The sequence below is a fragment of the Lonchura striata genome, chromosome Z, assembly GCF_050655825.1.
Source record: "Lonchura striata isolate lonStrDom1 chromosome Z, ASM5065582v1, whole genome shotgun sequence".
Taxonomy (NCBI): domain Eukaryota; kingdom Metazoa; phylum Chordata; class Aves; order Passeriformes; family Estrildidae; genus Lonchura; species Lonchura striata.
The window spans coordinates 74,216,355-74,241,445 of NC_140740.1; the positions used below are offsets into that span (position 1 = coordinate 74,216,355).

General features: G+C 40.5%; 3 protein-coding genes across 14 annotated transcripts in view; 2 read left to right on the forward strand and 1 right to left on the reverse strand.

Moving 5' to 3' along the window:
- The window catches only part of IQGAP2 (IQ motif containing GTPase activating protein 2), a 123,255-nt gene extending 121,087 nt beyond the window's left edge, over positions 1 to 2,168 (forward strand). For all 11 annotated transcript variants that reach the window (XM_085567361.1, XM_085567367.1, XM_085567363.1 and 8 more), the window contains 2 exons: positions 666 to 774; positions 1,232 to 2,168. In XM_085567361.1, the coding sequence (XP_085423487.1) occupies positions 666 to 774; positions 1,232 to 1,345 (223 nt within the window). In that variant the 3' untranslated portion in view covers positions 1,346 to 2,168. The remainder of the gene's footprint in view (positions 1 to 665; positions 775 to 1,231) is intronic.
- A 3,656-nt stretch (positions 2,169 to 5,824) lies between these two features.
- Positions 5,825 to 13,724, forward strand: F2R (coagulation factor II thrombin receptor). The gene is made up of 2 exons (XM_031507299.3): positions 5,825 to 6,263; positions 12,173 to 13,724. The coding sequence occupies exons 1-2, from the start codon at positions 6,203 to 6,205 to the stop codon at positions 13,372 to 13,374; spliced, it is 1,263 nt and encodes a 420-aa protein (XP_031363159.2). The 5' UTR covers positions 5,825 to 6,202; the 3' UTR covers positions 13,375 to 13,724.
- Positions 6,234 to 7,050, reverse strand: LOC146763887 (uncharacterized). Of its 2 annotated transcripts, XM_085567371.1 has the most exons (3): positions 6,910 to 7,050; positions 6,738 to 6,789; positions 6,234 to 6,637 (listed from the first exon to the last, which is right to left on the reverse strand). In XM_085567371.1, the coding sequence occupies exons 2-3, from the start codon at positions 6,748 to 6,750 to the stop codon at positions 6,336 to 6,338; spliced, it is 315 nt and encodes a 104-aa protein (XP_085423497.1). In that variant the 5' UTR covers positions 6,751 to 6,789; positions 6,910 to 7,050; the 3' UTR covers positions 6,234 to 6,335. The 2 variants fall into 2 exon arrangements, with proteins under 2 accessions (XP_085423497.1, XP_085423496.1); XM_085567370.1 differs by having other exon boundaries at positions 6,738 to 6,974.
- Positions 13,725 to 25,091: the final 11,367 nt, after the last annotated feature.

Sequence of the window (25,091 nt, forward strand, 5' to 3'; positions counted from 1 at the left end):
GTAGTGAAAGTCTTCCATTCTCTGCACCTTTCCTTCCACCTTCTGCACAGAAAAGATTTTTCAGGTTTTTTTCTTTTTCTATTTTTTTTCCCCAAGTGGATTAATCAGGTAGAGGAAGCCACATGAGGCAAATATGTACCTGCAAGGAGACACTTGGGCATGGCAGAAGGAAAATTTGGTTGTCCTGTTTCTATCCACTGGGTGTTGGATCCAATTTGTTCACTGAACTTCCCAAATACTTCTCTTTTTTTGGTGTTTTGTTGCATTTTTTGTTTGTTGGTTTGGTTTTGGTTGGTAGTTTTTTGTTGTGGTGGTGGGGGTTTTTTTGGGGTTGGTTTATTTTTGTTTCTTTTTGTGGGTTTTTTTTGGTGGTTTGTTGTTGTTGTTGTTGTTGTTTTTTGTTGGTTTTTTTGGGGTTGGGCTTTTCTAGGGGGTTGTTTCTCCAGTACAAAAGACTTCAGAATTCTGTATTTTTCATGCTACAAGAAAATTTCTGAGAAGACCCTATATGGAGTGCAGTGCAGGGAGGGATGGAGTGATTCTTTGACACCAATGACATGGCTTGTGGTCAAAGTTCTATGTTCTGAAGGCTTTTTCCCCAGAACTGTCTCTGGATTATATGAAAGTGCACAGCCTATGTATTCAATTACCTTTCTTGTTTCAAGGTTTAAGAATGTGATGTTTGATATCACACCTGGAGAAGAAGTGGGTGACTTTGAAATCAAAGCAAAATTTTTAGGAGTTGAGATGGAAAAAGTGCAGCTCCATTTCCAGGTTTGAATTTTGTTCCTTTGCTATGTTGCTGCTGTAACTACAAGCTTTTTCAGTATTTTTTTCACATGTATCCATAAACCAGTCAATCAGTACAGAGCAGCAGCTAATATGAAGAATAATTATATAATATCTGCAGGATGCTGGGCATGGGCATTGATTTAATGTTTATTCCGGGGCAATTGCATGAAATCAACCACCACATTAGTTCAGGTGGCAAGCAGGAAATACTAAGAAAAAAAAATGGAAATACACAGAAAACAGTGTTTCTTCTGGTTTGCTGTTACTGACCATCTGTAGCTTAGGATCTAGAGGACACATAATGTTTTCTACATGTATCCCAATACTTGCTTGCAATTTTTTAAGTTATTAAGAACCTGGAGTTGATGATGTTTATCACATCTTGTTACTGTAAGGTATGGATTTAGATGGACACTAATGATTTTTTTTCTCATTTCAGGATTTGCTTCAGATGCAGTATGAAGGTGTGGCTGTAATGAAAATGTTTGATAAAGCTAAAGTGAATGTGAATTTGCTCATATTCTTGTTGAATAAGAAGTTCTATGGAAAATGAGTACTTTCAGATATCATGGACTTCATCAATCAGTGGGAAGTCTATTCAGTATTTTTTTGCTTATAAATATTTGAAGTTTGTCGTTGGATGCTTGTTAAATTTTAAAAACACACCCTAAAACACCAAATGTTCAGAGGAATGTACACAGTGCCTTTTCAGCATTGATAACAAAACAGAAAACCAAGAAATCTATTCATTTAAACAGCTCAAGATTTCATTGGTGTTGGTACTTTCAAATCAAAATTTTCTTTAGGACACACAGCTATTGTGTAGATTTTAAAGTAGACAGAAATTGAATTTAGTTAAATATATAAACCTCTTCCTATTGAAACATTTTTAAATTACCTCAGATATATAATATAGCTGATACTAGACTTTAAGTATTTACCAAAAGAGAACCTAATTTGTTTCTAAGGGATAGTTTGAGCAAATACTTAGCTACATACTAGGCCTATTGTGTGGCAGTTGTCAATTGCAAAGCAAATATATTGTGCAATTCAAAAAATTTTATAGGTAATTATAGAGTGACAATAACAACTTGCTTCACAAAAATATATTTTGCGATTCATTCCTACTAAATGCACTACTGCCTTGTGCAAAATGACATTTTCTATTTTCACAGCCTTTGGAGTGGTATTGGGGAAATCTGAATAGCGAACAGTTATTCAGTTTGAAGTATTTGAATACCTAAATTGTGCCTGTCTTTTATTTTTTTTTTTTTTGTAAGAAAATAAATGCAATAAAATCAGTATTTAGATTGGGTTTTTTAAATATTCTTTGGAGATTGTTCTATGTAAAATAAACATCACCTAATTAAACTGGCTTGGTCCCTAAATCTCATTTCAAGGAATTATTAAAGCTGCAACCTAGATGGTAATTGAAAGAATTTATATCAGTGCTTTTATAAAATTGCATGTAATTAAGCCTGTCTCCAGTACACTTGAGGAAAGCTGCTCAGCAGTGAAGACTTCATGGCCCTTATGCCATTGAATGTGATGAAGATTTTGCTTAGGAACTATAACAGAGCAAAAGTTTGTGCCATTGGTAATGTGACCAATAGAAAATACTTCTTTCTCTCACTTTTCCTGTGACAAACACTTCAAAAGATAGTGAGAAATTCTGGAATTAATTATAAAAGCAAATATTAAGTAAGAACTCTGGTAAGAGAATAGAACAGTGTTAAGTCACTGGCAGATATATGGATTACAAACTCAGCTGATATACTAACTGATGTGTGGTGTTACACAAGCTGAAAAAATTATTACATTTGCTGGAGATATTAATTTATGTATGACATTAAGTTTGAATACATGACTACTTTAAAACAGTTAATATCCCTAATTAAATGATTAAAAAACTACTCTGTGATCCCAGTTTTCTTCTAGCTGGTTATGTATAAACCATTTTAATATGACATAAATACTGCAGTATTGATACCCTACTTCACTTAAAATAGCTGGATAGAAAAATGAAAACAGTGCTTCGTTCTTCCTTCTGAAGAAGAGAACTGAATTTTACTTGAATATTAATTCAATTCCCAATCTTTTGTTCCCCTTTTTATTTGCAACAGACTTGACTAATGGCTGTATTTTTAAAAAACTCTAGCTGAGCACTAAATCTGCCACAGGTGTGATGTTGCTCCTAAGGACGGACTCTTGAGGCAATGTGTCAAAAGCCTGGAATTGTGCTGGTGAGACATGCCAGAGACCCACAGCCTTTATGGGAGTAACTCACTCCTGGTTATGCAATTTTGTGTGATATACTTGCACATCTAGTACCTGCCTGGTTCTAATGCAAATAGCACATTCCTCAGTTATTTCCTGGAGCAGGCAAGCTTAGAAAAGCTTCTTTGATTTCCACATAATGACAATTATGAATGGTACAGTCTGTGTACCAGCATGCCCCTTTTCCAGCCTGGGCTTCCTGTTCTTCCTAGTGCACATCAAAGAATAATTTCCATTTAATGTCTTTGAACTCCTTTATAGCTTTTTTCCTTAATTAGGTAGTTCCATTTAGGGCCTTGTCACTGAACAATAATATGAACCCTGCTGAGAAGGATTGACCACAATGTTTTCTTCCTCCATGTAAGATTGATGGTAGTGTGAAGTACCATACAAATGAGCAAAGTGATTTTGTTATCACCCACTGCTGCTGACAGCTACTAACTACAAAAAAAAAAAGGTGTTTTAGAGGCTACTGTAAGATGCAATGTGGGGAATTCCAACATTAGAAAGGACTTGCTGAAATCAGCTTCAATCATGAAATGGTGGTGTGGAAAGACTTGCATTGCTGTTCCAAAATCTGAGAAAAAATGCCAGTACAGCTGAATTGGGCCTATGCATCGGTTGTCACTACAGGAGAGAATGCATCTTTCTTTGCACAGCCTATCTCTCAGCTTTTTCCTCCTTAACTGGTGGCAGGGAAAAGAAATTATAATCGGTAATAGTCTTAGCCTTTTAACCACAAGGCTTGCATTTTTCTATCACGTGTCTTTAGAGTTCATTAAGAGTGCCTGGCAGCTTACTTAGTTTATTTTGGAATTTTTCCATTCTCAAGGGCCTCTAAAGATAAAAAGCTACCCACAAAATTGCAGAACAACATCCTTCTGCTTAGGCCAGGCAGACAGGAGCACCAACACAAGCACTAGATTTGTTCTGTTTCACTTTGCACTGATCCGTGGACCTCCTTTAACTGTCCAACTTTCTTTTAAAGAATACAGGAGTAAAACAACCTTCATTCCCAGAAAATCCAAACACTGACAGCTACATGTGATTTCAAAAAGTTTGTAACAAGATACACAACCCTCTACCTAGATGACTGATTTCCCTGCTTGAGGTGTGTGTTTCTGTGCTCATCTTTCAGCAGTAACCACCCACCTCTGACAAGCACCAGGGTAATCCGTGTATTGGTAGTAAGAAAGATCTCCTTCCGCAAACAGTAATGATGTAGCAGTCTGGCTAGATAGGTGCAGTCCTTTTTGGTAAACTTGGTGTGTTTAAAAGGAATGAAGTTTTGTTCTGTAACATACTTCTACTAAAAAAAACACCAAGTAGCATTAAAAATTATTAAGTCCTGAACTCTTCACCTCTGTTACAATAAGTTATCTTGAGAGGAAGGAGCAAGTTGATTCAAAAAACTACAGGATACAAAACTTAAATTTGGTTTTCATATGCAGACATAAAATTTAACAAGCATGGGTTTTATTCACTTGCTGTATATATAATAACCAGGTTACAAAGATGAAAGGGCATAGCCCTATGATGGTTTCTAATGTCTGTGACTAAAATACTTCTGGAGGTTCAATCTGAAGAGAACCAGGCTTCTCTTCATATGTTTTACAAACTCTGCAATCTAAGTTATTCCTCAAGCATTTGCCCACTGGCTAACACTTCTTGAAATGTAAGAAAAATACTAGCAATATATGCTTTTTTGAGAACCTGAGTCATTTTTACAATTACCTGTTTTAGTTCAGTTCTATTTTGGGTTTAGAGTGTTAGAAGAGCAACGTCTGTGCATGTTATAGAACTGTGAGACCACACAGAAATTACTAGCTTCACCTCACAAAAAGAATAGCTTCACTTTCTCTTCCCAGATGAAATAATTACCTCTGATTAAGGTATTGTCTAAACAGATGAATAGTTCAATTAAGTATAAAGCATTTTTTTCTAGGTTTCCTAGAGCATGTGGGATGATAGAGCTGTGGGAAGGCTGGCTAGCTGTAAAACTTGTATTTATTTCTTGCTCTATACAAATGCAATCATCTTCAACCATGTTATAAGTAGTGGTAGAACTGTGAGAGGAACACCATAGAGACACAGAGCTTACTGGGAACCAGTACATATGATTAGGGAAATTTGTCTTCCATTATTTTTATTCTCCACCAAAAACAAAGCTCAGTGCTTCTGCAGTAATAAAGGCACTTCATACATATAAGCAAGTTCAAATCAGCCTTCCCTCATTCCCATTTTTGTCTGTACTGCTGTAAACAGAAGGATATACAGTTGAGGCATGGATAGCACACGCTAGCAAGCCAGTGTCCACTTTAAAGCTTCTGACTGTCCTACAGGCTTAATAAACACTTAAACAACAGTGGGATGTTTTGAAAGCAAAGCTTCTAAATAATAGCTGCAAAATTACCAAAATATTTTCCTATGCAACCTTCATGTAGGTTTTGCTTCAACCACTTCTTGATTCATGAGCATCTCAAAAGGATCACAGACTCCAAAGTTTGTCAGCGCCACTGGACTGGGGAGTGGCACCACTTTATCGGGAATTTTGGAACAGCAGAGAGGGCTGCAGAGCCGGGCAATGAATCGCTTTTGGGTTGCCCTGTGTTTGTAGCGCAGTTTACTGAACACATGCAATACAAGCCAGCTTGAACGTCATCTCCTTTATACGAAGTAGATCAACTGAAACAGTGTGATCCTTCAGCTGTGAGTAATGCAGGCATTTCATCTGCCCGTACAACTGCTCCCGTGAGGCACTCGGACTGCAAATTTGGCAAACTTAGCTTAGAATAATTCCTTGAACATAACCCTTTGTTCCGGCGCTCCCGACCTCTCACCCTGCCCGATCCGGCCGCCGCTTCCCGTGTCCCAGCGGGGCGCGGGGGCTGCTGGCCGGGCTCCGAGTCCCGCGGGCGCTGCCCCTGCGCCTCCTCCTCCCCTTCCTTCCCCTCCCTCTCCTCCCCTCCCGCCGAGCCCCGGCGCGCAGCCCCATCCCTGCGGCAGGAGGGAGTCCCGGTGCGGCTCTCCGCCAGCCCCGGCCTCGTGCGGGCTGCGTGCGCCAGCCCCGGACGGACGGACGGACGGACGGACGGGCGGACGGGCGGACGGACCGCGGACCGAAGGCGCGGCCATGCGGCCCCGGGCGCTGCTGTGCGCCCTGGCGCTGCTCTGCTGCCCGCCGCCCCGGCCAGGTGGGTCCGCGGGGCCGCGGCGCTGGCGGCGTGTTCCGGCCGCGGAGCGAAGAGCCGGAGGCGTCCCAGCGCTCAGCATCGCCTGTCCGCACGCTGCCGGGCCGTGCGATCCCGCTTGGGAGTTTTCCGTGCGAGTTCGGGCCGAGTTTTCTTCGGCGCTTTGTGCTCCTGGCAGCGGCGAGGAGAGGCTGTTCTTGGTGGTGGAGGATGGCTCGGGGTGACGCCGTGGTTAAGGAGGGGGGCAGGCAGTGGCAGGTGGCGGGGGAACGGACCAGATCGGCGAGACTTGCTGCTGGATTCTCTTAACCTTTCACTAGCAACGTAGGAAGAGGGTGTGCCAGCTGAATTTCTAGGAGGTGCAAATTTCGGAAGATCTGCCAGCACAAAATTGTTCAGAATATGCACCCCAAGTAGATAGACTACTTTCATGGTTATTTCATGGTTATTCACGATATAGCAACATCAGAACCCTACCTGGTGAGCCCATGTATCCGTCCTGCTCAGAGCTTGTTAAACGATGGAGATGCTGAGGTAAGGAAAGAGAGAGAAGACATGCATGCATTTAACCTCACACCTTATGGCAGAGGTACAGCAGTACAAAGGATTGTGCATTTAGAGATTAGCACTGGGGTTTTTTTGCTATTACAATTTTCCTTGATTCAGTTTAAGATTTCTTTCAATCAGGTAGTGGCGATAGTGCTCCTGTAGAAATAACGTCCCACGATGGCCTGCAGTAGAGCCTCAGGTCCTATATATGTAAAAGGGCTGATTAGATGAGTAGCTAAGAGGAAATTTCAGAGCATAGCATACTTTGACTGCTGAGCTAAACTGAAAGGGGATAGACCTAGTATTTGTAACTATGCTGGGAGGGAAGCATCAGAGAGGGCAAATAATTTTTGCTGGACAACTTCCTGGTACAAGGACAAGTGGGAAGGAAGCTGAAATCATGTTCATATGAGAAGTCTAAGGAAAATATCTTTTTAAGAAAAGGGGGAGGTGGTGTAAAAGACAAGCTGCACATGTTAATGCTAGGAAAAAATTTCACTGTTGGTGCTATTCTTCCAGTTACTTCATGTACAACAGAACTAACAAAACCCAATCATCTGAATATGTCTTCTGCTCTTCTTGTGCTCACTCCCATCATAATAATATAATTTCCCCGCTGTCCTAAATAACCTGTTTTTACCACAATGTACATCATTCCTGTTGCCCATGCACTTTTGTATCCTGTGGTCTGCTCTGGCTTTTCTGCCATCCTTCGCTGTGCACAGTTACCACATTACTGACCTGCACTGTTCCTTTGGGCAGATGAAAAAGCACTAGTTTGGCAGTAGGTTGGTGTTAAGTGCCTACAAATTATCTGACCAGTGCTGTTGAGGTGTCTAAGGTCTGAAACTTGCCTGGAATTCCCTGCCTTGAGACACTGATGGCAAGACAGAGATTATTCATTGTTTGAAGCCAGCATATGTGGTTAAAGAGATGAGAAAACAGAGCAGACACCCAGTTGCAAGAAAACAATAGTTCAAGAAAATGTGTTCAGATTGCTACCACATCAGTTGTGTAATCTAATAATGAATTCTATATAAATAGAGATGTGAACTCATAAATAATTCAGTTTTATTTTTATAAAAGCAATTAACTGTCATCACTCCTACAAGATTGTGTCTTATTTTGTTCATTAATGCATGTCTGGCATGCACTTCAGAGTCTGCCTTCACATGCCTAATTTATGGGCTACTGAGTAATTTAGATTATAGATGCTTATCACTTGGGGTTGTACAAAGGAGAGATAAAAGAAACCTATTTGTTATAAGCTAGTATGCAGCTGTTGCCAATAATGCCCATAAATCAGTATTATTTATTGTCCAGCAGCACATAGGGAACATATTTAATTGGCTTGTGTTCCTACACAAGCCTGTTCTCTAGTCTCTGACATCACAAAGATATCCCTCGGGATGTGAAGTCTGCTGGTTTGTAACATTCTGTCCATGCTCATGGGTCTACAGAAATATTTTTCAAGTTTCTTCTGGAGCTTAAGATTGGTCAAAGTTGTATTTTCTTTCACAGAGTGGGATGCAGAGTAGTCCCTTGCATATGAAAATAGACATGAAAGTTTAGGTCACCATTCTTCATGTTATCAAGTGGCAGCGAAATAGCAAGTGTGATGCCTCATTACATTTTCCCACAAAGCTGGCTTGCAAGTAGTACCTCATGTCTTCTAAGTTCAAAATGGGGACATGGATTTAGAACAGGAGTCAGTGTAGAGGTGATGTTTGCAGAATGAAGGTTGAGTTCAATTCTGAACTTAGAAAGCCTCTGCTTATACAAAGAATACATAGTTTTCACCAAATTATTCCAGATATTTATCTAAAATTATTTATACATTTTTTTTGTTTGTTTGATTTATTGTAATAGGATTCTACCTCTAGAAAATTTCTGTAATGGAGTAAAAGTGACTCTAAATTCTTTCATCTAAGAAACCTGTAAATAAGATGCCTCCAAGAATTCAGAATATAATTAAAATTATTAGCAATGTTCATTTAGCTATAAGCACTAGCTTAGACAATGGCTGGTAGTCAGTAAAAGGTACCTGTCCCACTCATAGCATTCTTTTCGTGTAGCATATTTTTATACCATTCTCAGTTAGGAGCTGGTGATGAGAAGTCATTCAGGTTATCACCCAGGGCATCCACACTAAGAGACTTAACCTCAGTCATTAAGGGTCAGTGACTCTGATTGGGTTGGTTTGCTAGTTCTCAAAAATGTGAAACTGCAGCACAGCTCAGGTCCTCCAAATCTGAGGGATACTGGGACAAGACAACTGGTGCCTCAGTTACCATGTTATTCAGTGGTAGTCTTGGCAACACAGTTCCTAACTCCAGGCTTTACTCTCCCTCTCTCTTCAAGTCTGTTTATATCTTGTGTTCCCAAAAACATGCATTCCTCACACAGAACCATGCCACCTCTTTGTTTGGTTCTCCACACCATTCTACATGGAAATGTCAACCTTTGGGAGACTAAAATAGTTTTCAATATTTCAAACTTTCGATAGTTTTCTGGTTTGAAAATAAATACTTATAGAATTAAAATACTTAAATTCATAAAACTTTTTGTGTACTGGAGATACTATAGGGACAGTTGACAGATTTTTTCTCACTTTCACTGATGTCTTTATCATGGAGACAAGGTTCCAGGTGTAAGAAATCTGGTGCAGGGAGGGCCATTCATTCAAGTATAGTTATAATCCTCCCAGAAGAGATCAAGACCAATGGTGTTATTTGTGACATTGCAATGATCATTAAATATAGAAAATCTAATTCTTTGATGTCTGCCATAAGTTAGAGGTGTCATACAAAAGGACTTGTGCTGCAACTTAGCTGCAAAGCTAGGAGCTGACTCTTTGGGCATCCAACTGCTTACACTAGATTTATAAACTGTTACAGATTAAGGCCTTATAGTTCTGCCTGTTGTTCATGTTTTCTTTAAAAAGACAGAACATCCCCTTGTATGCATTTAGTGCCATTCTGTGCAATCACCAAATCTCATACACTTCTGTCATTTCTGCTTCAAACTACATCATTCCTACTACAGTCTCTGTAACAACCTCCCAGCATCTTTTTTTCTGACTGGCAGAGGATGCAATCTGGTCACTTTGCATAGGAAAACTATTCTTGCCTTTTGTCTCTCTGCCCCTAGAATGCTGCTATGACACAGCATGGTACATAAAGCACAGCCAATCTAAAAAAAAAAATCACCAAATTACCTTACCAGTCCTTTGAACTACTCCCACATTCAAGTCCGAATTTCACAAAAATCCATGCCGGGTAGGACCCTTCTGTCACTGCCTGTGCACAAAGTGAGGCAATTGTCTGCTTAAAGCTGCAGCCACTTTTCTCTTTGCCATCTGCTTCCTTCAGTTGTTTTAATTAAAAAAATTGGTTTCAATTACTATAAAACAAGTAATTGCTTCTCACAAACAGCATTTGCACAGATGAATCATTCCATGTGCTTTCAGCTTACAGATCTGAGCTATGACACCCTCATTTTTGTTTTAATGCTCTAGGATCCAACAAAGGATCAATTGCACAGTCAAACAGGTGACTGGTTACTTGAGTAGTTGTAACTTTCTCACTTCTGTCTACCCACATTACACTTGAATTATTCTATGCCAAAGCAGATTAAGCCAAAACTGAAAATTATAGTATTACAAAATATTTCTCCATACAAACAAGTTTGTTGAAAGAATTCCCAAATAGCTCTTTTGATTGTTTTTTTTCTTTTTTTACATAAATAACCCCCTACAAACAACAGCCACACAGTTAATGCTTTATAGCACTGATTGCCTGGCTTATTACATTCAAAAAGCAGAGACAGCCTTCCCTGACTTAGCTACAAAAGCATGCTGCAGAAGACCTTGCTGTAAAGAGAACTGTAGGTTTCAGAAGTGCTCTGGGGGTATGCCAGACCCCTGCTGCTCTCCTGAACACTGTGGGTTAAGATCAGTAGAACTCAGAAAGTGTTTCAGCACAATCTGTGGCTACCCATCTGTTACAAGCAAAAGGTCTATCTACATCTACCTTGAAAACTGCTCTGCCATCTCTTTTGATGGGAGCCTTTGAGTTGAGTAAGATGTCTCCAGAGCACACAAAAATATTTCAAAATCATTATGTTTTAATTGCACTTTTACTTTTTGTGATTTTGGTAATGAGAGCTTTTACTGGGAATTCTGTGTATGAGTACTTAAGTCAGGATCTCATTTCTTACAAAAGGCATGAAGGGTCTGGCCAAGACAGTTCAAGGCTGGCAAATTCCCTGTTGTGTTTGTGTTACAGTTGCCCAAGGGAAGTATAGATTAGATGGAATCCTTAAGCATAGCTAGAATCACTGCTAATAAAAGCTGTCATGTTAGAACTCATCCCCGTATGGGCCACCAATTGTTGGCATTGCTGTTTGGCACCAATCGATGGTGGATGGGAACTGTCACCTTTGGTTTATTATCTTACTGTAAGACTCTCATACCTTCTCTCTGTGAGTTCTCACAGGCAGCTCCTCGCAACACTGACTCCTTTTCTCTCTCTTCCACATGGCCAGCTGACTTCTACCTGTCCCTGTCACTGCCGCCCGATCCTTTCTGTCCCTGGCAGCACACACTAACCCCTACTGTCCCTAACATCAACACCTGACCCTTTCTGTCCCTGGCAGCACACACTAACCCCTACTGTCCCTAACATGAACACCTGACCCTTTCTGTCCCTGGCAGCACACACTAACCCCTACTGTCCCTAACATGAACACCTGACCCTTTCTGTCCCTGGCAGCACATACTGACCCTTACTGTCTCTAACATGAACACCTGATCCTTTCTGTCCCTGGCAGCACACACTAACCCCTACTGTCCCTAACATCAACACCTGACCCTTTCTGTCCCTGGCAGCACATACTGACCCTGACTGTCCCTAACATGACTGCCTGACCCTTGCTCCTCACAGCACCACAGGCAGCTGACTCCAACCCTCTCTCAACCAGCTAATCCACTCTTTTATAACACCCATCCTTATTGGACACAGCTGTGCCCTGTTAAGGGCAGGCCTGTTCCTACTCTTTGGTAATTAGTACAGGGCAACTCCTCAGGGGTGAGATTGCCTTCACTATCTCTATTCTCCTACAATCCATCCTCCCACACTTTGAAGCTAAGAGATAGGAGACATAGGAGGACATACTCAAATTTGTAGCAGGAAGAGCTAAAATAAAATGGCTGACCTGTGGGCAACCTGTGCTTTGAATCAGAAATTAACCTTATTATTTTGTTTGTCTAATGTAATCTTAACTTCCCTTCTTGAAAGATGTTTTTACTTCCCCATACCATCTAAATATTGGCTTATTAACCTTAATACTTCCTTACTTTTCAGGCTTTCCAAATAACACCAACATACCACACATCAGAAGTTTTGCCTTTCGTAGTTCTTCCAGTCTGGAGGCTGATCTTATTCCTGTTGATGGTGATACTGAAAATGACTTGGAAGTTGGATCAGGAGCCGCCAATCAGTCTGCATCGTTCCTACATGAACAAGGAATGATATCAGTTCAAACAGCAAGATACCTCACTAGTCCGTGGCTGACTCGTTTTGTTCCTTCAGTTTACACCCTAGTGCTTGTGCTGAGTCTCCCTCTGAACATTACAGCGATACTCGTGTTTCTTAAAAAGATGAAAATTGAAAAGCCAGCTGTAATATACATGTTGAATTTGGCCCTTGCAGATGTTCTCTTTGTAAGTGTGCTTCCATTTAAGATTGTTTATCACTTTTCAGGAAATGACTGGGTTTTTGGGCCTCTAATGTGCCGTTTCATCACTGCTGCCTTCTTCTGCAACATGTACTGCTCAATAATGCTTATGACAAGCATAAGCTTCGATCGCTTCTTAGCAGTGGTGTACCCCATGCAGTCACTGGGGTGGCGTACACTAACTCGTGCCTCTCTGGTTTGTTTCATCATATGGCTTGTAGCAATAGCTGGGGTTATACCTTTTCTCCTACGAGAGCAAACAATGGAAATACCCAGGTTAAATATAACTACGTGCCATGATGTGCTGAGAGAATCTGAACTTCACGGCTATTACCTCCACTTCTTCTCTGTCTTCTCTTCTGTGTTTTTCATAGTACCATTTATAATTTCTACTGTCTGTTATGTGAGTATCATTCGTTGTCTTAGTTCTTCCACCATTGTTGCAAAGCAAAACAAGAAGACACGTGCCTTGCTTTTGTGTGTGACTGTCTTTTCTGTTTTCGTTATTTGCTTTGGACCAACAAATGTTCTCCTTTTAATTCATTATATCCATTTTTCATATGACAACAGCTTAGAGTATCTTTACTTTGCCTATCTACTCTGTGTTTCTATCAGCAGCATTAGCTGCTGCATTGACCCCTTTATTTACTACTATGCTTCTTCTCAGTATCAGCGACAACTTTTCAGTCTCTTCAATTGTGAAAAGACTTTTGATCCCAACAGTAGTAACAGCAGTGGCCAGTTGATGTCTACCACTAGTACCAGAAGGGCTACGTTGACAACTAATGTGAATAACAGTGTCTACAGGAAATTGCTAGCAATGCATTGAGATAACTTGTCTTATAATTGCTTAATTTTTACACAGACAAAAAGAAGACTGTTCTGTCTTAAACCAAGTTGTTGTATGATATATAACTTTATGAATCCAATATAGCAATACACAATTCAAGTTAAAACTCTGTATGTGTGTATGCATAGATATATATATATATAAAGATGTATAGTATATGTAAATAAGTTAATGTAGGGGGAAAATAATTTCTTAATAATAGCTGTTGAGTGTTTTCTGAATAAACCTTTTTTCAGATAAATCCTTTGCATTGTTCAGTTTATTGTAGAAATTCCAGTTTAGTATTTTGAACTGTACCTATCAGGTTGAATAAATTATTGTATATGGAATCACTCCATCCATCCAGTTGTTCCTCAAAAAAGTTAAAATACCTTTCCAGGCTTTTTTTTTGTCCCCTTCTATATTCCATTATTTCTAGAATTATCTATTAACTTACTTTCTTAGCATTATTTCAGTGTCTCTGGACACTGAAATTGTTAATTTTATATTTTTACATATTCCACTTCAAAACAGTCTGTATGGTTTTCAGAATGTGAGGAACCAAAACCCAGCTATTGCTTAGTGCAATCTGTAAAATGGGAGTTAATTTCCAGCAGCTGGAGCTAGCTTGTTTTTAGTTTTCCTACCATTAGTGTATACTAGGCATTTTAGTTAGGAATTCTTGAGAATTAATTTCACAAGAATTTGTGAGATTTTCTTTCACAATAAGTCAATGGCTCTCCAAGAAAATACATTGGAAAAGCTCCATTCACCATCTTGTTACGCAGTTTCCAAATGCAGTGCTTTCTTGTACATGGTTGGTCATCATGCATATATTTAGGACTTGAAAATATCCTTTATCCTGGCTAGCATGGACATTTTTCACATTTTACACCATGACCATATCTACTGAAATGACTGTTGTATGTAGCTAACCAATAGCTAACTTCATTCTTTGGAGCAATCTTTTGCTACAAAGAACAGTAAAGCAAAAATAACAGCAATTCAATTTTAGAAACAAGCATGTAGGTAATAGGAGTGTGCATGAAAATGGAAATCAATATAAGTAGGAATTTGTTTTTAGGATTTGCCACATACATCTGCCAAGAAGTACAGCAGTGGAAAAGAGCTTTTGTCAGTCCAGCACAAGTGACAGGAGACATAATCTTTCTGCATACGGTGTGACAGTGAGAGACTTTCTAGCCATGATCTCTTGTTGGTTTGTGTCTGTTCCTTAATACATTTAAGACAGATTTTTGTTCTCAAGGTTTTGCCATTTTTAAGTACATGAATGAGAATGATACATATATGTAGTCTGCAAGCCTAAGGCCTCACAAATGGAGATACTCAAGTTACATTCTCATTTTGTTTAATGTTGCATTAGGGATGGTCTTGTTTTTCAGCAAAATCCAAATCCATCTTGAAACCATGGACATCTGCTCTTTGCTGGCTGAAAAGAATTACCTCTGTGCTTCCTGGAGTTACAGACTGGGGATCTGCTTTTTAGCCCATGTTCAGAGGAAGACTATGAAGATGATCAGAGGAATGGAACACCTCTCCTTTGAGGATAGGCTAAGAGAGCTGGGGTTGTTCAGCCTGGAGAGGACTCCAGGGTGACCTTACTTCACTCTTTCAATACCTGAAGGAAGTTGCTAAGAAAGAAAGGAAGACATATCATGACCTTCAGGGATAGGTTATGGGGTAATGGCTTTAAACTGAAGGAGAGTAGATTTAAAATAGATTTAGAAAGAAATTTACTGAGAGGTTTGTGAGGAACTGAAACTAATTGCCCAGAGAAGTTCTGGATGCTTCATCCTTGGAATTATTCAAGCCAAGGTTGGGTGGGGCTCTGAACAACCTGGTCTAGTGGAAGGAATATCTGCCCACAGCAGGGGGTTGGAACCGGATGATCTGTAAGGTCCTTTCCAATCCAAGCCACTCTATGAATTGATGATTCTATGAACTGCTGTGCATAGCCATGACGATGATTTGTGGAAAAAAACTTACTCTACAACTTGTAACAAGTTGTAAAGCTGGTATGTTTATTTTAGCCCTGGATTCATGTGGGGATAGTTCCCCTCAAAGACATGCTCACCCCTGAGAATTCATAAACTTTTTTTTTATTCCCCTTACTGGTACATATGTATAGAGTTTCACAATAGGTTCATGCATATTCATTTTGCTGGTTTTGCATTACAACTTGCAATTAGTCCTTATCAGTTCTTGTATAGAGAGAACTCTGTGGTCATCTTGTCTGTTTCTAGCAGCCTCAGCTTTACGCTCTTGTCTTTCAAAGTTCAAGGGGCTCTCCTTATCTTGGAAGTTCGCATTCTTTTCCTTGACTGAGGTAGGACAAGGTTTTTGCAAGAACAGGGAGCTTTGGGCACAACAGAGTTACCAGACTTCAAAAGAGCAGATTTCACTAAAATCTGAAATAGATTTCTACCCTGTTAAATTTCTACTCTGTTCCACAGCAAAGCAGAATGTGGTAAATTTTGAAGAAACTGAACCAGGAAAGTACTGCAATTTAGACTGACATGCTTAAATTAACAGGAAAACCTAACCATACCTTAATGTTTACTGCACCTTGCAAGCTGGGAAAGAAAATTAACAGGTTGTTTCAGGGGAAGAGGAAGGAGTAAACATCTGACCAAGAGAAGTGAAACCATTGACAACATATGCTGTTTTAGCCATACCTTCTGCTCTTCAGTCTTTTCCTCATTTTTCTTCCATAATGCTGGATATAAGGCGCATAATTTTCGATACGAAGCAAGCTATAGAACCAGTTTATGCTATATAATATTTGGAGACAAGGATGTGTCAGGCACTAAACATGCATAAGGAAGCTTGCTAAGTTTCCAGTTATGCCAGCTGCATGTTGCAGCAATATTGATGGAGGAAGATTTCTATTCAACATAGCTTCTGTTGGTAGAATACCTCATATACCAGCTGTCACTGGTATAACTAATTTCACATGGGAGGATTTGCTTAATTTAGCAAGGCAAGGATTTTGCAGGGATTGGTATGTTCTCACTAGAAGCATTATATCAGATAATGCTGGGCATACACCTGCCTTACAGCCTACCACCTGCAGGCAGCCTGACTGCAGACAAAATATGGTCTGCTGGCTGTAAGCTCTACATCCCTATTTAGATGAACCCTAGCCAGAAGTGTAAGCATGGCCACAAAGTTTGTTACTGTTTTGCACCAAGTAAACTGCATCAGGTCGTTGGATCTCTCCCCACTTTAGACAGGATCCAGAAATGGAAAGAAAGTACAAGCCAGCTTCATCAGATCATCAGTTTCAGCCAGATCATAAATTATGGCTTTGCACTGGAGCTCTCCAAGAGCTGTGGGAAGAAGGATCTAACATGCTGGATGCAATATTTAAATAAATTTCTAATAAGGTCTTTTTTTTTTAAATAATTCTCATCTTTTTTGATCTGACCACAATTAAATCTCACAAGATGCTGAGCAAATTTTTAAAAAAGAAATTAATGTAACCTCTAACATTAATGATCCAAACAAATGCTTTTTCATTATATTTTGCTAGTGCTGTGATTTAGTCATTGCTAATACAGCAGGAGAGGATGAACAAATAACATGCTATAATCCAAGTCAACACTAGAGAGCATTAAAATAACTAGATATGGCTGTTGTAATTTGACTTGTTGGGGAGGAGACCACTAAAAACCAGATCTGAGTATCATGCTGAACTGTAAAATACTGATTAGCCGTCTCAGCTATGTGTACTTGAAAAAGTGAAAAAAAATACTGGAATTTTGTTGGAAAAGTAAGTGGCTTGATTTTAAATAGAACCTGTAAAAAGGTTCAGCAAAGTTTTGGGAAATAGTTTTTCTTACCTTTGTGTTACCAGCCTTACAGTAGTGGTGCCTGTAGCCTCTAAACAATCTTCTCTCCTCAAAAGCAGTGTCTGACATTTAAAACATGTCACTAAATGCATTGCATACAACATAATTCCATCAAGGTCAGAGTTGATAATGTCAACCTACCATAAAAATCTGTCCTGCTGTTCTCTCACTAGAATAAAAATGAATAACACTGAATCAAATTCTTCTTCATTCTTTAGCAGACCTGGGAGAGTCACTGTCCCTGCCTTAGGATCATTTTGGTTTTGTGTTAGGAACTTGGTGTCTTCACTGGCTTTTTGTGCCACACTACTATGTACTGAGCCAGCAATTCTTGGGAAGCTCTTATGTATGTATTCTCATCCTCATGTGATGCTGTGCCTGGATCCTGGGAGAAGGGGTGAGCACGTAACCAGCTAAATGTCCCTTTCCTCCAAGCAATGTCACATGTGGCCACTCCCTGCTTCAAGCTCCTAAACTGGGGCCAAGGGTAGCGTTTTGGCCTCAGGCTTGGAACCACTCCTTCCACTTGGCCTGGCCGAAGATGGACACCCAAAGGTGGGTTCCTCGTGGTGGCTGCGTGGCAAAAGAAGAGGGGGGGACTCTCTAGTGGCAGAGCTCCAGGACGTTTATTTCCCCCGCTCCTCCCACGCCACCCAGGGAGAAGCCCAAAGGTGTACCAATGAAAACTTGCATAGAAAACATACGGAAAAGCCAAGACAAAGGGATTACAGCAGTTTATAAAGGGGTGGGGTGGGCAATCTCTGGGGAGGAGACTGCCTACAAACCAATGATAGCTAACAAGGAGGAGCATGACGGGGGGGTGGTTCACATTAACAAAAAAACAATAGGGAAGAGAAGGGGTGAGTGAATGCGTAATCTGCAAATCAATATGAAGGGATAACATAACTGACACAGAACATTCTGGTAAGAGGGGTGTAGCAAATTATGAGTGACAAGCTGCAGGGGCAGGATTTGAAGGATTGACAGGGAAGGGTCTGGAAACATGGGAGGTGCAAGGGTGATGGACAGGGAATGACACAGGGAAAGGTGGGAAAATTGGAATAAACAACTTTAGGGAAGTACCATTAGGGAAACTGAACAGGGATACATAGAAGGAATTATTACAGAACCTAGAAAAATCTAACATTAAACAATTACAGCTCAAGAACAAACCAGAACACTCATGGATGGGGCAGCATGTGCCCAGGGCAGCAGGGAAGATGTGCCACAGTGCCTGGACACATGGTTCATGCTCCCATGGTGCTCACAGCCTGCTGTCGCTGGCTTGCCATGTCTCTCCCTTTGACTCCTGCACAGAAGGCAGACTTCTTTTACAGATGCTTTCCTCAGAAGGGAACATAGAAATGGAAAGTAATTGAATATACTTTTAGAGCCAGATTATCTCTAAAAATTTTATCACTTTTGGCTCCTTATAATGCTCTTTTTTTTCTCCCTTTAGATATGTGTTTCAATAATGCAATTTTTTTTGCTTACAAACTGGAAAGAACATTTACGATCAGCAGTACATAAAGTAGGCTATGTTCCTAAAACCAAACCTTTCAAATCTCTATTTTAGCCAGGCAGCCAGGTCCAACTACTCAATTTAAACTCCAGAGGGTGGGGAACCCTTAGACCCTGTCTATCTGCTAGAAGATGTTATGATGGACACAAGCCAGTGGTCATACTGATGGGAAATGATGCTGCTGAACACTTCCTTTCTCATAGAATGGCGCTTAATTGAAAACAGGCATCCAGCTGTGGAAGTGTGCATTTTGTTACTGCCACCTCCTACTATGTCCTGTTTACCGAAACCTCCATATGCGCTGAGTGCTTCTTGTCCAAGACAATATCCCACACAGTTCCTGTCATCATTTACACAGCAAAATGTCTTGGAGATCTACTTTCAAAGCACATAGGGTTTATTGTCACCTAGTCATTACTCAACAACTTAACTCAGAGATTCAAGTATTTATTTTCTGATATGGTCACTCCTTTGATTTTCCTCTCATCTTTTCTCTTTTAAAATAAACAATCTGTACTGCCTATTCAATCTTCTATTACTCATCAATGTTGTTGCAAATAGAAGAATTACAGAGTATTCTGAGTTGGGAAGGATCTGCAAAGATCATTAAGTCCAACCCTTAAGTGAGTGGTCAAAAAAGAGATCCAACCTATGACCCTTGTGTTACTAACACCATGTTCTAACCAAGAAGATTTCTTCCTTCCTGCAGCAAACCTGTGGATTTGTAAAGTGATACCATTCACATCTGACGTGTTTTGTAGGAACTATTTAATGCAAGAAATTTAAGCTCTAAAATTGAGTCAGCTAGCATAACTGGAGTAGTATAACCTGAATATGGATAAACATTTACAGCTTGCCTAAAGCATGTGTACTGAGAACTCAGTCCCAGATGGGGAAGAACAAAAAGAAGGAGGAAAAAAATGTTGCTAGCTAAACTTCTACATTGTTTTATCTGCCTGTTCAAGTGTTAATATTTCTCCTCCTTTCTGAATAACTCAAAGGATATTTTTCTTGAATGCTTTTCCTATAGGTCACTGTCGACATTGGCCAAATGCCAGGAATTCACAAAACCCATTTGGCTCACTCTTTCTTGCTACAGTTGGGCAGAGGACAGGGAGAAAAATTAACTAAGGGCTTATGAGTTGAGATAAAAACTGGGAAGAAACACTCTAAGGGCAAAACAGATTCAAATTTAAAGGTATAAGGTAAATGTATTGTTAACAGAATCAGAAGAGGATAATGACAAGTAAAATAAGCCTTTAAAACACCTTTTTACCTGCAGCCTCTCCCTCTTTCCCACCAACAGCTCAGGGAGACAAGGCATGGGGGTTTTTGGTTAGTTAATCACTCAAGATCTCCTACTGTTCACTCAGGGAGAGGAGCCTTTGCTATGCCCTGGGATCCCTCCCACAGGCAAACAATCTTCCCAAAACTGTTGGGGAAGTGTGGTATGGGTCACTCCTCCACAGGGTGCAGTCCTCTAAGGACAGGCTGCTCTAGTTTGGAAGCAGGGGCCCTCTCTCTCCCACTGGATCACAACTTTATCCAGCCTGCTGCCATGTGAGTACTTCTCTCATGAGCTGGAAGTGGATCCCTGCATCCCCCTTGGATCCCCATGGGCTGCAGAGGCACAGCTGCTTCACCATAGTCCTCACCATGGCCAGCAGAGGATTCTCAGGTCAGGTGCTTGGGGCACCTCCTCCCCTCCTTCTCCACTGACCTTGGTGCCTTCATGTTGTTCTCCTTCACATCCTCCCGTCCTTCTTTTCTCTGACTAGAAGAAAAACTGCTGCCCATAGGTACTACTGCCAACAAGTTCTACCATTTAAAAGATTCCTGCAGCATCCTGCAGTGCCAAGAAGTTGATCTCATCTAGGTTCCACATCGGGGAATCACTCACCATGCTTCTGCTGCTGGCCAGGTGGCCCCAACACCTCAGCAGGCAGTGGTGGCCACCGTGGCACTGGTGCTATTTAACACCTCTCCTCATGTGGGGCACTGGGAAGGAGAAGCCACCAGTGCCACCTCTGCCCTTGTGGCCACAGTGTGACTGGGAAGGGGCAGCCAGCCAGGCAAGGCTCACTGCAGGCTGCACTGAGATGGCAGCGGCTGCGGCACATCGCCACATACTATGCCAGGATGGCCCCGGCAGCAGTGCCTTGCCATCCCTGGAAAAAATCTGCTCTTGCGCCGTTTTGGTTTTCTTCTTAAATATATCATCACAGAGGCTTACCAACATCTCTAATTGGGCCAGCAGCATGTTCATCTCCAGAGCCATCAGTGACCGGCTGTCAGACATGGTGGAAGCTTCTAGCAGCTTTTCACAGAAGCCACACCTGTGACCCTCCCCCACTAGCAAAAACCAGGCTGTGCCAAATCAACACAGTCACATAAGGAGTAAACCTGTATATTAGTGCCATTTCTAGCATTTCTTTCCATTCATTTTCACACTTTTTTTTTGTTTCCTTTTCCTGACTCCAAGAAACATGCAATCCTACCCAGCAAAGAATATAATACATCAGTCACTTACCACAGCTTTAATGACCAAGGAAATTAAAAATATGCTGAAGATTTTTTCTTTTGTCATTCAAAAACAAGCTAGGAGGTGTAAGAATATAATATAATTCTCTTATCACTGAAAACCTTATTTACAGAAGCTCTGAAATACAGCATAGATATCTTACTTTGCTCTAAATTTTTTTCTTACTTTTATGTTGTCTTTAGTAAAGTTTTTGTAAGGAGAGATATACTTCATTTCCCTCACTGGATGAAACATATATTTTACTTTGCTAAATTGTATTGCTTTTTTCATTAAATGGTTTATAACCCTTTTATATCAGTCTTTAACCCTTTTTACTATGGGAGAGATACTAAATATTTTTGCTAAAAATCTTTCAAAATTACATTTCAAATCTTAAAACTGCTTAAGAAACAGGCTTGTCTGAAAGTATGTTATCTTTTTTCACCCACTTTTACATTGTGGTAGAAAAAAAAAAGACAGTTTTTTCTAATCTTTAAACCATTCTGGGTACATTTTAGGTCTGTATTATCTTACTTTATGAACTGGTATTAGTAGTGCACTGACATGATCTATGAAAGCAGTGAAAATATCTTCTAACTTTAAAATCAGTCATTAAGAGCAACTGCTATTTTGAGCAAAGTATTTCATCTTTGCTTCACCACAGTATGTCCTGTTTGTACTCTAATGAAACAAGATGTTTTAGCTTTTAACTTCCTCAACCTCATTTCCAGACCAGAATATAAAAACCAAAATGAGCAAAGAACAGCCACTCAAGAAAAAGCCACTTCTCCATTCAGGGCTATTTTTTTACACTGCGGGCAAACTAAGGACTGTAAAAGCATTGCCTACATGATGAGAGTTAGAGTTCTCTTATGAATATATGGAAAACTCTACAAATACATTGATGGGATCTTCTTTTCAACTTTTGCATGCTTTGTGAGGTGCTCAAGGGAGAGAAGTACCTGTAGTGGCTGGATAGCGATACTAAAATCTAAGTGGGATTTTAGATTTTCTTGCATTGCTATGTTTTTCAAAACCATCAAAGAAAGGCAAATCTACTCAGCTGAGCAAACAGACAATTTGCAGCTACATTGAGTGCTTCATGTACCCAGCCCAGCATCACGTCCTCAAGCTGAGACTAGGGAGAAAAAGCCCGTAGATCCCTGGGGACAGCTGGGGTGGCAGCAGGTGCCTCTGTGGCTTGGCTGTCCTGGCCCTCATGGTTCTTCGATCCCTGACCTGCCAACTCCTGTGAGTACAGCTGCACACCCAAACTGAAAAGGAGGAGGAGGAGAGGCAGGAGGATGAATCAACATCCACCTACCTCCATCTGATGTGCTCTGCTGCAGTCTGTGTACTTGTATGCAGCAGCATACAAGCTCTAGGATGTGCAGCAAGTAAGACTCTGCCTCCTGTTTCTCTGGTGCTCATGGGCTTGCCTAGGCTCTGGCCCCAAGCACAGGAACATTCATGCCTGAGAGTGCTAGTTCAAGGCAAAGCCTCGGATTCCTAACATATGCAGGGCAGGAATTTTTGCTGTCCTCATTAATAGGCATATACTAGTCTTGTGCCACAAACCAGGCCCAGCTTCTAAAATTTAGCTGCCTCTGATGAAAGAAACAAGATTTAGCTTAATGAATCAGCAATCAGGTTTCTCCTATATAAAATTTTGAAGGTTTGGTTATTGAGTGACTTAGAATAGGCTAATTCAGGAGTTTTTGTTGACTGAGGAATAACCCTCCTTGGCCTCCCTTTTTTTAGTACTAAAGAAAAGCAACTAGCTGCCTTCAGCTTTCTTTTATTTCTTCCTCTTGCATGAACAATATACAAACAGCCCAGACTTGCTCTGCTCCTAACAGGGGAGGAGTAGGAAGAAGGCCCTGTGTGAGGACAGTAGGACCATGGAGATAGAGGTGGCATTATCCTTCAGTTAAAAGAACTGGAATAGTCTCTCCACTGGCCAGGGACCTGCAGGTATGTGAGGTTATAGAGCAACCATATCAAACACTGCTAATGCACAAGGAACAGCCACTCTGGAGTGTATGCACGATGGGAACCCAACTTGACAGCTGCATGATACATGTATGTATTAGTCATTTATCAGAGTTTCATTTTAATTTATTGCTGGCACTGCAACAACAGCATTCTCAAGCAGGCATTTCCTGTTTTTCTTTCTCACATAGAGAAGCAGATATTTTCTGAGCCATAAAACCAGAGTCAATCACTGCTCGTAATGACACTGATAACAACATCCAGCCCCACAGCCTAAACAGAGGGCTTCTCTAGCAAAGCAGTCTGCAGCAACAAGACTACATGCAACAAAAGCATGACATTTTTAAGGATCATCTTTCAGGACAGTTCAACAGGAATAAACTCTTTGTAGAAAAACATCTGAAGTTCATTTTATAAACTAAGCTGAAATACCATGAGTGAGTCCTTCCAGGTTGTGGTAGCTTCTTAAACTCATTGAACAAATGTTTTGGGACAAAGGTAGGGACAAATAAATAGCATTGCTGTCCTTTCTGTAAGAGGTTGCTTGGATCTTGCTTGTTGTACTGGACAAGAACCTACTATAATTGTAACATCCTTTGACTGAAGTATAGTAAGGGCAGTTTCATTTGTGTCATGGCCAGTACAGCTTGCTATCACAGCCCTGGTTATATAACCAACTTTCAGCATATAGTACATTTGCTCTTTATTCTAAAATCCTGTTGTGTTGCAAGCAGTTGACTGTGATGCTGAAGAAAGACAATCAGATCTTCATGTGTGCCCTTCCCCACCACACCACTTTCACTCTAGTAGTCAATATGGTTTGTCCTAAGATAAAACACCAGGCAGGTATTGCAGGAAGAACTGTGTGGATGATGGCATAATTAATGTATTCCAGAGATGGGGGAGCTGAGATGTTTTTGATTTACTTTAGTGCACATCAGCCTGCATAAGGGTAAAGCATTGATGGGGGCTAGGTCAACTGGGCAAACTTTTCTCCTGATGTTGCAGGCAGCTTCAGGGTCAACACCTTCCCTGGCAGAGATGCCTGCAAGGAACACTCACTTTTGGACGGTGAGCAAAAAGCACTACCACACAAACATAAAATCCTAAAGTAGCAACATAGGTGCTTTGTTGCTTTGTAATTTTGAGTTCTGTAAGGCAAAAAACTCTAAACCTAAACATTTCTAGCCAAACCTGCTTATATTATAGCACTTTTGAGATAAACTGTTGACCAGTCTTAGACTAAATCAACCTAGCTGCACCTAGACTTCCCTGAGAAATTTAGAAAGCAATTGAGGTGTCACTGAAGTTTGCAACTCAACAGGAAGGACATGACCTGATTATACTATAATCTATTGCAGTAGATGACAGAGTGGTTATTTATTTATACTTCCCTGGCAATACTATTATATCAGCAATAAATCCAATTATAATCATCAATGACATTGCTGTGCTCTTCTTCTCATACATAGCTAAGAGCTTTCTCTCAACAACTCTTTCATAAGTACAAATTATGCAGTTGGATATTTACTGTAGCAGTTCTGTTCATTGCACTACAAATTTTAATTGCACAAAGAATGAAGATATTAGATGGAGAGTAGCAGGGCTCTCTCTCTCCTAATAGCTTCTTTTGTTGTGTAGTCAGAGTTCTATCCAGAAAGGTTTTTCGGTTTTGTTGCTGCGGTTTCTGCTGGAGTTACTGCCAACATGTTTTGCACATGTCTTGGTTTTGGTATCATGGGCTTGTGTGAAGAGTGTAGCAGCCAGTTCTGTCAAGTATAACTGTTTCTCTAATTAAAGGCAAGTTATT

Coding starts and splice junctions, on each gene's coding strand:
- F2R (XM_031507299.3), top strand. CDS start 6,203: ATGCGGCCCCGGGCGCTGCTGTGCGCCCTGGCGCTGCTCTGCTGCCCG. Junction 6,264..12,172: donor CTGCCCGCCGCCCCGGCCAG/GTGGGTCCGCGG, acceptor CTTACTTTTCAG/GCTTTCCAAATAACACCAAC.
- LOC146763887 (XM_085567370.1), bottom strand. CDS start 6,825: ATGCATGCATGTCTTCTCTCTCTTTCCTTACCTCAGCATCTCCATCGT. Junction 6,638..6,737: donor CGGATACATGGGCTCACCAG/GTAGGGTTCTGA, acceptor TTGTGCTGGCAG/ATCTTCCGAAATTTGCACCT.